The 13,719-nt window shown below is 37.6% G+C and overlaps 1 protein-coding gene across 2 annotated transcripts; it reads right to left on the bottom strand.

Annotated features, from left to right (window-relative positions):
- Nucleotides 1-1,135: 1,135 nt before the first annotated feature.
- LOC136261466 (protein cycle-like) lies at nt 1,136-13,681 on the bottom strand. Of its 2 annotated transcripts, none has more exons than XM_066055476.1 (13): nt 13,471-13,681; nt 13,340-13,405; nt 11,985-12,142; nt 10,242-10,315; nt 9,884-9,976; nt 5,702-5,795; nt 4,185-4,220; nt 3,911-4,008; nt 3,623-3,753; nt 2,646-2,837; nt 2,388-2,494; nt 2,095-2,245; nt 1,136-1,955 (listed from the first exon to the last, which is right to left on the bottom strand). In XM_066055476.1, the coding sequence occupies exons 1-13, from the start codon at nt 13,584-13,586 to the stop codon at nt 1,331-1,333; spliced, it is 1,941 nt and encodes a 646-aa protein (XP_065911548.1). In that variant the 5' UTR covers nt 13,587-13,681; the 3' UTR covers nt 1,136-1,330. The 2 variants fall into 2 exon arrangements, with proteins under 2 accessions (XP_065911548.1, XP_065911547.1); XM_066055475.1 differs by having other exon boundaries at nt 3,623-3,756; nt 13,471-13,680.
- Between the last annotated feature and the right edge of the window lie 38 nt (nt 13,682-13,719).

Raw genomic sequence — 13,719 nt, 5'->3', positions numbered from 1 at the left:
TTATGAATGATTCAGTGAGGTAGGTGTGCATGTGTTATAGAACACTCAATTCGTTAGTAGAAGTTGCATTGAAGGGGTCAGCCATTAGGGATCTACATCCAGTGTTGGGAAAGTTACTTTGTAAAAGTAACTAGTTACATATTACTTGTAACTGAACTATTTAGTTACAGTTACATATTCTTGATATTGCTCATAAAATAAAAGTAACTATAATAATACTATATTACTTTGTGTCCACATCCTTAAGCTGTCATGTGTGAAACTACCACCTTATCACATGACATGATTGCATTGTTGGACAATGTGCAAATCTTGGTTATAAGTAAGAAGCTGGTGAATAAGCTTCATCCAGTAGGCTTCATTACTTCATTGTGGCTAGGTGTTACTCAAAGGATAAACTAACGAGATTAGTAACTTCGTTATTTGTAGTAATAATATTATGTAATATTAGACTCGTTACAGTAACTATATTACTTAGGTAACGTGTTACATTTGTAAGTAAAGTAACTTGAGTTATATTACCTGTTTTTATAGCATATTTCGTTATATTACTTAGTTACCACAAAAGTAATAATATTACATAACGTGTTACACCAACACTGTCTAAATCATATTCCTTCATGAACTTCAATATCACTTCTTATTACTGTCCTCCATCATGGGGTCTACTTGATTTTGGGTAGATCACTTAGCCGGAACATGTAGGACACCTTGGGTATAACTAGAGGAGTATAAACAGAAAGAGTGAAGCTTGAATGAACAGTGATATTGTGTCACCTTAAAGGGTGCCTCATGCTGGCACCAGGATTAACTCGGGTTAGATAGATGGTGACTGTTTCCACTGTTGTACTGGCACATTTTCCATGCTAGAACATCAACTGCTCGTAAGAAATGCCTTACCACAAGGTAATTATCTCTTACATGATAGCTAGTGTGAGGTACAATCACATGGAGTGCAATAATTTTGTTCTTATACTCAGGTGTCTATTATCTGTCTGAAATATTCTATATAATTGGGGAATCCTACTGACCCGGGAATACTTCCCAAAACCTTACACAGTTGGCAACAAGCTGTACCAACACAGATACTATATTCTCCATACTGTATCTAAAGAATTATTAATTGTGACACAGCTAGGCTACCTCAAATGTTATGATTAAACAATATATTACAAATACAAAAACGACATTACAGATACAACAGATCAACATGCAATATGCAAATTAAATTCTTTTAAAAATAGTATGTACACATTATAACATACAGTATAGACAGATTTCAATTGAGAATGATTCAGTGAGGTGTGTGTGTGTGTGCATGTATGTGTAGTCAGTCAAAGTAATCCATCATTGGAAGTTGCATTTGTATATTGAAGGGGTCAGCCATTTGCTGGTCAAACAGGGATCCAATTTGTTCTGGGTTACCGTACTCCTTCATGAGGTTCAATATCACTTCTTGTTGTTGAAAGTTCTTATTACTACCCCCCATCATGGGGTCTACTTGCTGCTGCTGTAGTCCTGGTCTGAACATTTGTGATGATGTGTCAGCTTGTCCGGTGACCATTTGGTTACTTGTTCCCGGTAACATGCCTGGTATCTGCCCAAACAACATTGCAGCATTACCCATTTGTAATTGTGGTTGCATGTTTCCAAAGGACGCATCTCCATTAGGGAACATTGCTGCTGAGCTCATCATGGCATGACCATTTGACATATTTGGTGGTGCCCCAAATAACGATGTTGGTTGGGTAGGGTTGGATAGAAGCATGTTGGCATTGGTAGCAGGGTTACTGGGAGGTTGGGTTCTAACTCTTTCAGACGGTGCAGTCACAGACTGTTGCGGTTGTTGTTGTTGTGGTGCTGGTTGTTGAGGAGTACCCACTGAGTCCGGTAACATGGAGACTGCCTCACTACCATTGGTACTGCTGCTAGTATTGGGGTCCACCCCAGCTTTGCTAGAAATTGAAAAGAGGGTCGTGATGACACACACACACACAACATTAATGTTTTAAAGGGTATATTGTTCACAACTTCAGGCTGAACACCAGGCAGTGCAGATAACTGCACTGTACACACTACACGCACACAATTCACCTCAGCAGTACATTGGTGAAGATGATGTATTCAACTTGCTGGGAGTAAGGGTTGACAAAGGCAAATGCTTTTGCAGCCAGCCACACCCAGTCTTGCTTCTTGCTGAGAAAACGATACTGTATGGTCGGCATTGGAGTACGATATTTGACAGCTGAAAGGAATACACATGAGAAAACCATTAGCATACCATTAGCATGAAGTAGTAAACCACAGTACTAAGTCCACAATGCCATACCATACAGTACATACCTATGTGTATCACACACGCACACACGCACACACTTCATACATACCATTCTGGTGTAGTTGTACCATCCTATGCAGGTCATCAGGGTGATAATACTGGTAGGACACTTCACCCACGAGGTCTTGTGGTACATAACCCAACACTGACACCACCCTGTAGTGGAACAGGCAACAGTTTGAACTCAATACACCAAAAAGCAACAATAACTACATGTAGTTTAACAAATCCATAAAGCATGTTACAAACAGCATGTTACAAACAGCATGTTACAAACAGCATTTTACACAACCACTACACACAATACCTGTGGTCGATATAAGTAAACTTGCCATCCAACCCGACACGAGCCACAAATTCACTATCGTTAGAGTCAACCACAGCAGCCTCAGGTTCCGTTTGACGAGAGAAGGGTTGTAATCTTGCGATGGCTACTAAACATTGCGTGACACCTTCTTCATCAACATTCAGTGTGATCTTCTCACTGGATGTGAGCGCTCTGGTGTAAGGAAAGGAAATCACTTATAAACATACACAACAAGCATATGTGACTCTCAGCAATAACCTGCCTAGTTTGCACAAGCATACTTTTTTTAATATACAAGCTTCAAAGAAACAATATGCAAATTTTAATCGAGCCATATACTCAGGTAAGCAAAGTCTCAAATCAATTAAACCTATGCACCATCTTATTCACCTGCTCATGGAGAGTTTGAATGATTTTGTTCTGTTCCAGGGCATATGCATTTATTCATGATGTGACAAATGTACACAAAATTGTTATCATTGCTTCATTTAAAAGTCACTGTACAAATTGATTGTTTCTTTATTATATCTGTTGTCTCCAAAACCACTTACCATAGTAGGCCGAAATTTTGGTAACCCAGATACAGTAATGCTTAGACAATGAAAAGAAATTCAGAACTAGTTTGCTGAGACGGTCACACATATTTAACTGGACTTTCCAAATCAGGACACTATTAAAGTATGGGAATAAAAATTATGCTCTTCAATAAAAAGTCTTAAGAACAATTATTTTTGTCAAACATAGGAAGGGCATACACAATGCTTAAGTGCCCCTAGAATACATATAAAATAATGAGAAGAATTGAAAAGAAATCCATTTTGTTTGTGCCCATAATAAACTATATTTCAGAAGGCTCAGTCTCTCATATCAAAGGTGTTTGACCAGTTTTCTCTTTAGAACAGCTTCACCTTCTTAATACAATTCTAAATAGCATGCAACCACTTTGTGGTCTGAGCTATTTATGAATTATCAATTACCTGATGAAGCCACTGCAGTGCAGTACAGAGTATTGTTGGTTGCCAGGGGTCATCTGGTTGGCAGAGTGATATAATCTGATTAGCTCTTCAGCCTGTGTGTAGTCTCTGTTGTCTTGATTATCACTGATACCCTGCTGTGAGGGAAGGGTTGTTGTAATTACCTTGTGGTGGTGGTGTATGTGTGTGTGTGTGTGTGTGTGTGTGTGTGTGTGTGTGTGTGTGTGTGTGTGTGTGTGTGTGTGTGTGTGTGTGTGTGTGTGTTGTGTGTGTTAGGGTGCATGTTTGTACCTGATATTCAGCTTCCCCATTCATTCCTCCCATTTTTACTCGACAAAGAAATGATCGACGGAGTCCATTCATAGCCTGACCATGGAGCACAACAGTTGCTGGGTGAACAAAAACAAGTGTACCAGTACAATATCATTTATAAGTGGTTGACTACTACATTAGGGTGTGTGCTACAATTAGAATAAACTTCACACCAGCTTGTTTAACTATGCTCTAAAATGTACACCCTTCTAACACATGTTACACGTACAGCATAAATGACAAGGCAACTTACAACTGTCCAAGCCTTGCTCATTGCATGACTGCAAAGCTACAGAAAGAGAAAATATTGCAGAGTACAATATATGTTGTAAGAACACAGTACATACCTGTTCAACAAAGTAAATACGGTAATTCGTATTCTCCGTGATTGTGTATTCAAAGTACCAATAATGTGATACAACAGTGTACCATGGACTCTGGTTATTAGGCAAATCTGCTTATAATTTTCAGAGGAATTATTACTACACTTGTTAAGCGCATGCACTTATAAATGATCATTCTGCTATGAGGGCAATACTCGTGCCCACCACGATTTTCAAGCAAGTTGGACAACAGTATTCAGTGAAATAGATTTGCTTCAGTTGAGAAAACAGCAATCTTTTGGCCTTCTGATGCCATTTTATATAGCATAGTTTTCTCAACTATCGGCAGAGATGTGCAGCACAAATTTATCGTGTGCACTGAACAGACAATAAGTACTTAATAACCAAGTGCACCTAATAACCACAGTCTATGGTATGTCAGTATCACACATCACTATAAACAAGACTCCTCAAGGAAGTGTACCTGCCTTGAAGACATGTCTGAAACTACAGAGAGTACATGGGGTGCATAAAAGACAAACACTGTATAAGGAAGATGGTTCACAGTTTCACCGCTAACAGAGCAGCCCTTTGCTACTGGTGGTGAGGATAAGAAGGAGTTCCACCTGGGCTGAGAAGGATATTAATCAAAGCTTTAGCTCAAGATCGCCAGATACTGTATACGAGGCTATAATTGTAAGACAGCATCCACACCCCTGTATTACAGTAATTAATAAGTAGATGTTTTGTGTAGTTTTTGACTATATTAAGTCCATTACACAGCCCCACATGGAGAACAATACATGAAGCTAGCTTACTGCTTACTACTTTGACTGTTGGAAGTGTGATGCAGAAATCATGGACAATTTTCAACACAAAGCCATTTAGTGCGCTACCTTGAATCAACATCTTTAGTTGTCAGCAAAAAGAAGTGGGACACAAAGGAAAGTCCATAATGCATGCATTGTACGTACTGCCTGTAGTATGATAAAAGCACCTATCAGTTTTAAATTCAGTCATGCTGGTCTGAAGGCATTGGTTATTTATTTAGTCAGTCAGTAGAAAATTCCACTAACTTAGGATATCACTAACTTAGGATATCACTAACTTAGGATATCATTGTATAATAGTTGGTAGTCATGCAATCAGCTTCCATCACTGTGACACACTAATGTGATTTACTGAGAAATTTGTAACAGGAAAAAGCAAATGTTGAAGCCTGTTCAGACAGTCTACTAGTCTAGTATGACCAGTGATCACATGTACATGTACACTATGTAAAGTACGTGGTAGAATTTCACTAACTCCTAATTTTCTGTTGTATAAAATTTAACCAATGTTCAGTTTAAAAGTTACAGGTAAAATACGCAAACACGTCCCTACCCCCACCCCACACACACACACTACACAAACACACAAACACACTACACACATTGTACAGACTTACTGTCATTAATGTTAAAACAGTGTAGCTGTTCCTTAACCTTCTGAACATCCTTAGGGTGAAGAATATCATAAAAACAGTGTCCCATCCAATTGTCCTGTACAATGAAACACACAGATCAGTAGCACACCTCTTATAACATGTACAGTACAAATAAATCTGCAGGCTTTTCTGACATAATCTTATAATCTACTGTTTATGAACTGTTACAGTAGATGCCAACAGAATTACAAAGCGTGACTTAGGTACAGAGTACACCAGTATATAAATACATGTGCATGAGAACATCTAAGACACTTTTTTTTGTCAGTGCCAAGACCAGTTTGTAAAGTGCAAACAGAGGTGAAACAAAAAAAATGTGAAGAGGCTATTTTAACCAATAGTCCTGCGGTTGACTGTCCTCAAATGTTTATTAAACAAGTGTTATAGCAGGACTTTAAACTTTGGTCCATCCTCAGTTACTAAGTAATAGTTAGACACTCGTAATTGGTGTCTTCGAGGATTTAAAAACCTGAGGTGACGTCAATAATTACCGAGGCGCAGCTGAGGTAATTGTTGACGTCACCGATGGTTTTTAAATCCTCGAAGACACCGTATTACGAGTGTCTAGGTGTTTTAGACAATGGAAGCGAAAGCTGTGCCGGTGGTTAGTCCGTCTCTGATATATCGCGGCGATTTTAGTGAGCCAGTTCCTGAAGAATTTGGTAGAATTTTTATAGTGACACTCAGGAGGACAAACCGCCTTATAATTGCCTCAATGATTACGACACTAAGATTGATGAGTTTGAGGATGAATTACTTATACAAGCATCACAATTGTATGAGAAATCAAGGGCAGATAATGATAGCGAAGAAGCCATCGATCAATTACTACTCGAAGCATCACAGGAAGTGGAAAAACAGTTAGCTAAGTACACCGAGTCTGAACAAAAGACCCTACCTACCCTTACGACAGAAGCAGAAAGCCAACCAGAAAGTAATTGTGCTAGTACAAGGTTTTCTTGTGCTAAAAGTGCCAGCGACGTTTCAATGGTAAGAATGTCAGCTATTCCAAAAAAGACACAACAGAATACGGAATGGGCAGAAAGAGCTTGGTTTAATTGGGCTACACAGCGAGTGGAAAAGTTGTCCTCTGATGAAGCAGGGAGTGGACACGTACTAGAAAAAACATTTGTACTTATGAAGGTGGAAGCTATGAACTTCTGGCTATGTCGATTTATCCTTGAAGCGAGGGCGATGTCAGGTAAAGAATACAACCCTGATAGTTTACATCAATTGTGCTGTGGTCTTCAACGGAGTGTGAAAAATACTGACCAAGTTGTTAATATATTCGAAGATGATGCATTTGCTGAATTTCGTGGTGTGCTGGATGGTAAGCTGAAGCAGTTAAATAGGACTGGAAAGTACGTTGAAAAGAGAAAAGCAGAGTTAATTACTGCTGAGATGGAAGACAAACTATGGGAAAGTGGCTTACTGGGTGATCACAGCCCACAAGTCCTTGTTGATACACTGGTATACTTAAATGGATTATACTTTGCACTTAGGAGTGGAGAAGAACATCGGCGTCTTCGACACAACCCAAGTCAAATAACTGTTGTCCGCAAGGAAGGTATGGTACCATACATCATTTCTAAAACTAATCAAGGGGGATTAAATAGCCAAAAACTTACCCCTAAACGTGTCATTCATCATGCAAATACAGACAATCCATCGCGATGCTTAGTGCACTTGTTTCTTAGATATAGTGAACTGTGTCCCAATGATCGCCCAAACAATGCATTGTATTTGACTCCATCAAAGAATCCAACAGAAAATTGTTGGTATAGCCATGTGCCCATTGGGCATAATAAGCTGGCAGAAACAATACCTCGTTTACTGAAACAAGCTGGAGTACCTGACTTCTTCACAAACCACTCTCTGCGAGCTATCTCAACTACCAGAATGTATGAAGCACAACTGGACGAGCTTCCATAATGCAACGCACTGGTCATAGGAGTGTCAATGGGGTGCGTGCATACAAGAGACGTACAGATAAACTTGAAGAGTTAACGTCAGCTGTATTAAATGGAACTATTATTAAGACACCAAAAGTTGAAGAAAAGGCAAGCATCAAAGAAGAGCAAAAAGAAAACACACAAAAGGTATGCCTTAATGTTAACCTTCCCACTATGCCTTGGAACTTTGAGGGAGCCTCTGGTTTCACTATTAACTTTAACTTCAAGTGACTTTCTGCTACTACAACTGATATGTAAAAAATGATTACTTATGTGTTTACTGAACTGTTTAAAAACTTTACTGAACTGTTTAAAAACTTGTACTAATCTTTTAAACTGTATTATTTCTTTTTTTTAAATGATGACAAACAAAATTACAATTGTTATGTTGAGGTTGTAAACAGGTGTCTTATTGAGCCAGGTCTCTTACCAATAGGATACCTGGTAGGAGGTGTCTTCACTAATTATAGACCTCCACAGATCAAACGAAATGCTGCATACCATTGTCTAAGCATAAAAGGAAACCCTCATTATTATAAAGCACAGCTTCCTGCTCCAGTTACACAATTCATGGACAAGAAAATGAGCACAACTGCTCCATGATGATGAGACCTGACCAGGTAATATACATCATCACACTGCTAGGTCTTCTACTTGACCAATACCCATATTAGGATAACAAAAGTGTGCACTAGTAAGTATTGTTTACTCACACAGTTTATAGTTGGTAAAGTAAACAGCTGCATGGCTCCCATCTGTTTGTTGGTGGTGCTATAGAACTTCTTTTATGGATTCAACAAAAAAAAGTTTAAAAACAACAAAGATATTTGGTCAATGGACAAAGATTTTGGTCTCATATCATCCAAATCCAACATTATATACACCAACACCGAAGGGACTTCATTTGCAGATGGTGCTAAAACTATTTTAACACAATCCAACATGTGTGACATGTAAACCTGACCAGTTTGGATTACATAATATCTGGTTTGGCAATTTAAAAAAAAAACGTTTGTTTAAAAATGCATGCTGTAAAAATAATAAATAATAATACACAAAATTCAATGTTTTCAGTAAGCAGTGAGACAACTCAAATCAGTATACCTTGAACACAAGTCCCTTGTGACTTATAAACAATTAAATAAGCTGCAGTGATTTATTTTCAGCCTAGTCACTATACAAATCGATTGCTTAAAAGTTCCTGTTCTCTGCGTCTACAACTCCAGAGCATTTACCAGATTTAAAAAGCTCCTTGGTTTTCCCTCTAGACAACAAAGAAGTTGCACATGTAAAGAAATTTGAGGAAACATGATAACTAGTATTACTCAGCTCTCAGCAGGTCACATTTTATACACCAAAATAAGAGGGACTGATGTTAAAACATATAACAGAGGGGATAGTTCCTTGCGTGATAGAAAAATATAAAGCAAACGTCATGTACATTAATTTTAGTTTGAAGTTTTGTAAAAAGCAATTTTGATTGGTCAAAATTTTGTGCATGCGAGTTGCTTAAAAAAATTGTTACCATATATACAAGAACTATTAGGAAATTTTTTTTTTTTTTTTAAATTTAAAAATGGTATGCATAATATGATTTGGATCTTTGGAGGATAATGAGATCTTTAAGAAAATTCTGTTTAGTGCCCATCTGTTTCTAGAGTGTTTTAAGGCTGTTTTCGTCTTCTATAAACTATGGATGGACTTTACCTACTGTAAATGGGTAAGCTTCCTTGTGGAAACATTATTTTGTGCTACGTGTAATGTGGGTGTGGTCCATATTCGAAACTGTGCCTGTTCTTTGTACTACTGTGGTGCCACTGAAGGCACAACTTGTGACAACTCGTTCCCATTGTATAAATTCACACAAGCTGCTTCTTCGATACACGTGTTCTGTACACCGCTGTGACGCCATAGGCAGAGCTTCAATTTTTTCGACAAAAGGACGTTCACTCTTCCTTGATCATTATTTTTAACATTGTGTGATGATTCAGTACGACATTATAACCCAATCCCACAATGACTCATTTTTTAATCACAAAAATCCTCATGCTAGGTCTGTAACCTACACTTTTAACAGACCAATTCAAAAATCCACTAAGATTTACAAAAGTTACACTACATGTACTCAGAACTCAAAACTAATTAACACACAATGTACAGCAATATGTCACAAACACGTTTCTGTACTCACGGGAGCCTCTCCAAGCACATCTTGTAGAGTGTCTGAAGCAAACAGTATACGACCATTGGAGCAACATAAGATCAGCATAAACCCACTGGCAGCCTGTGAAGAAAAACGCCATCATAGGAGTTACAAAAAGTACAGCTAAGTTGGCTGAGGATAAAAGCTTTCATATACTTTACTAAAATAGTGCATGGCCAGGACATTATTAGTTATTACATTTTGGCATAGTTTTCGAGTGAATGAGTAAGCGTGCATTGAGGATCAATATTGCTAAAAAAAAACCCAACAAAATTCTCTTAGACTATAATACGATGAAATTGATGAAGCCTAGATGTAACATATGTACGTAATAACCTGTACTAACCTCTACAAGAAGTCTCTTCAATTCATCATCTGACAGGAAACCAGGCTTGTCATTCTGACTAACATACGGGTCCCCTGTATGGATACATGTGGTAATCAGATGTTCTTGCACTGTGTACCATGTAGAGAAATTAAAAGTTTGTGTCCCATTGGCCATCATAAAATACCCCTCAATTGTGTACAAATTGACCTAGCCAACCTGCTTGTCCACATCTCATACCAGAGGGTAACAAGCATTATATATATATATATATTTTTAAAGTTAATGAGATAGTAGGTGAAGTATATAGCAGTATCTATTGATTGGTGGCTGCAATACTCATCTCTGGCCTTCTTCATGGTAGCCAATTGTCGCTATCATTTGTCTGAGAGCTTTCTTCATCTTCCTAGTTTTGTGTGATCCTTGAAATGGGCACACACCACTACAGTATTAGTGCAAAGGATTACTATTTTCTCAAGTAGGACTTCCGTCTTCACCATCCTCATTCATCAACAAAGACATTTACCCTGGTACAAGATATTTACACTGTCCATACCCTGGTACAAGAACTCGCGTTATTTCTAGGTAGTCCAAATTTTTAAGAAAAAACTATTCAGTGGGCTTAATTAGTAATAATTATTCAAGGTGCCATTGCCATTAATATTATGTAGAAACTCTGTCAAACCAAGACAAATATTAGAAAGTGGAATTCCAAACAGAGTATCACTAACACCTCAGTCAGTCCTCTCAGAATAGACTTAACCTTATCAACACCAATCAACAGTTCTAGATCACCAGACGAGGTGTCAATGTTAATTTCTAAATACTGGACACAACACACACAGACCATTTGAGCAGTACAGATGGGCGGTATTGACAATTCTGCCATACAATTATTGTCATGAGCCATTACTACGATTATCATGATTATTGTCCACTTAACCGCTGTAACAAAAAACACTAAAATATTCACAAAATATTCAAGATGAATGATTATTCTTTTTAAATATTCCTCAACTATCACAATTATTACACGATAAATGCCAATTTTGATTATCACTATTTGATGAAAATTAGACAATGTCGATTAATGCCAGCAAAATAATCACAATTATCCTGCCCATCCCTTTACATGAGCAAACATTGTAAAAATATGGCTGTGAATTTTCTGATGAAAAACTGAAAATCTTATCAAAAGAGTTTTATCAAAACTTTACGGGCTCCAACTTACTGATTGCAGAAATCTAAGCTATAGGGTGTTTAGACTGCTTTGTAAAATCAAGGACCTCACACATATAACTTGCTGTATGGTAGACACCACACTTGATTACAGGTGTCACACACTTACAACTATAATTCTTAGTAAAGAAGTGACAAGTAACTATATGGTCACAGCATAAAATATTCTAATGACCCTCTCAGCTTTCTTTAGCAGTTCACATACCAAAAACGTTGACTAATTTAAACATATAGCAAATATAGCAAGTCATCAAAATTTTCCCATCTGTACAAATTCTATACTATCCCAATTATATACTAACACATATTTTTATAAAAGAGTTCTTTCACAACTGTTGACAATACGATACCCATGTGAATTTTTGATCACAAAAATTTATACCAGTACTCACTACAACAGAAATCCAAGTCAGATAACTTGGTCTCAATAAAGAGGTGGGGTGGCTTAATAATGAGGTCATGAGGTACAACTAATCTTACATGTAGCATGTACTACATGTACTCCCAACATCATTCACCACTGACCTCTGAGTCTCTTCATGTGCTCAACGGCCATCTTTAGTATAGACAGCTTGTCAAGTTTACGTGGCACCTCAGAGCAAGCTGGTATCATGGTAGCCAGTTCACACATGTAATAGTTCATTTTGTCACGACGCTTCTTCTCTACTTCACAATGTTGCTTCCTGTAATTCAAATACAAACATGAAATACAAACAGATTTCCTGAAATACTAGCAGCATGATGCAATAATAGCCTATCATGATACACATATAGTCATCTGTGTATGAGGATAACAAGACATACACATATAGCCATACAGTTTCCTGGTCTGGAAACAATCAAATGCTTCTAATGACCAGATTGCATTAAGATAGTGTACCAAGAGCCCAAAATCAATCAATTAAAATTCTGTGCAATGAAACAGGAAAGACAGTTACACAAGTGGAGAAGACTAATAAAGACTTAAACTGGACTAAATCAAAACGAGTCACTAATTTTTACATTGCCTCAGGCTAGTATTCGTACTAGGAAATACATAACTGAAACACATAACTGAAATATATAACTTTATGCAAACGATATTATCAAGCTACACCACAGAGTTATGTTGAGGATAAGAAGTTATTACACTAGTGAACTATTTCCATTATTAATTGACCTGTTATCCAATAGATTGTATTCTGATCCAAAATATCTAGCACATACAAGATGTTTGTTTGTGAATGAAGTAAGTAGCACTACAAAGTAGTCTACAACTACACACACATGTGTGCACATGTGCACTTACCCACTCACCCACTCACTCTATCTCTCTCACACACACACACACACGTACGCACGCACACACACATTACTATCATCATAGAGTGTCAAATACATCACAAACAGCTGGTAGTGATACAATACACCAAGATTAGGCTTCCATGGACTGACATTGTAAACTTATTGGTGATACCACATTACCACAATAGCCAGAAACTAAACAGCACTCTACTTACAAAAGTAGAGCAAAATATAGCTCACTAATAAAGGCTTACTAAAGTAATGCCTCAATAGGAAGATGTTCAGCTGCTCTCATGCAACAAACCTACACAGGTATTCACTATTATTGTGACTAATATGACTTCAAAAAAATTCTCCTTAGAATTCCACAAATGCATTATCAAATACAACAACATACAAGCCGATACGAATCACATCTACTAAAATGCAAACTGGTTTATAAAACCAGTAATTATCATGATGATGATGTGGAGATTTCAGTACACTCCATAATTCACTTGTCTTGCTTCCCTAAATAATTCCACTTCTCAATACATGATATAAGATGAAATGTTTGACAACAAACTCGCATGAATGAATTGGGAACATAGCCTTACTTTGATAAGTCAGATTTAGCCTTCTTCGTAGAATCATCGTCGTCGATAAAAATGCCATCCATTCTTCTGTAAACAAATTTTTAATGCGTTAGCGTAAAGCATTTTGTGCCTTTAGAAAAGGAGATGCTTACCCGCCCATGTTAAGCGGTTTATCCAGTCGTTGTCGTTTCCCTGGTGGAGGTTGTCCACTGCTGTCAGCGCTCATTACAGAACCTCCTGGGAAATTAAACTGTGGAAACGAAGACATCTCACGATTAACACGTCCAAAAGTAAATCTGACAAACTACTCCGATTTGATTGTAATTAAATTCTGCGGAAATAATTAGAATTAGTCTAGGTAACAGTTCGCGAAGGATCTTGTGCTACTGTAACTCGCTCAC

The sequence above is a fragment of the Dysidea avara genome, chromosome 7 (genome assembly GCF_963678975.1).
Source record: "Dysidea avara chromosome 7, odDysAvar1.4, whole genome shotgun sequence".
Taxonomy (NCBI): Eukaryota; Metazoa; Porifera; class Demospongiae; order Dictyoceratida; family Dysideidae; genus Dysidea; species Dysidea avara.
Note: the sequence above shows the minus strand (reverse complement) of the source record. Positions and strands in the feature narration are given on the sequence as shown.

What these genes read in the sequence shown, in the direction of transcription:
- LOC136261466 (XM_066055475.1), bottom strand. Translation starts at nt 13,586, where the DNA reads ATGTCTTCGTTTCCACAGTTTAATTTCCCAGGAGGTTCTGTAATGAGC. An exon ending in AAACCGCTTAACATGGGCGG is followed by an intron (nt 13,406 to 13,470) that starts GTAAGCATCTCC and finishes ATTTGTTTACAG; the next exon opens with AAGAATGGATGGCATTTTTA. An exon ending in ATGTGCTTGGAGAGGCTCCC is followed by an intron (nt 5,796 to 9,883) that starts GTGAGTACAGAA and finishes TTCATTGTACAG; the next exon opens with GACAATTGGATGGGACACTG.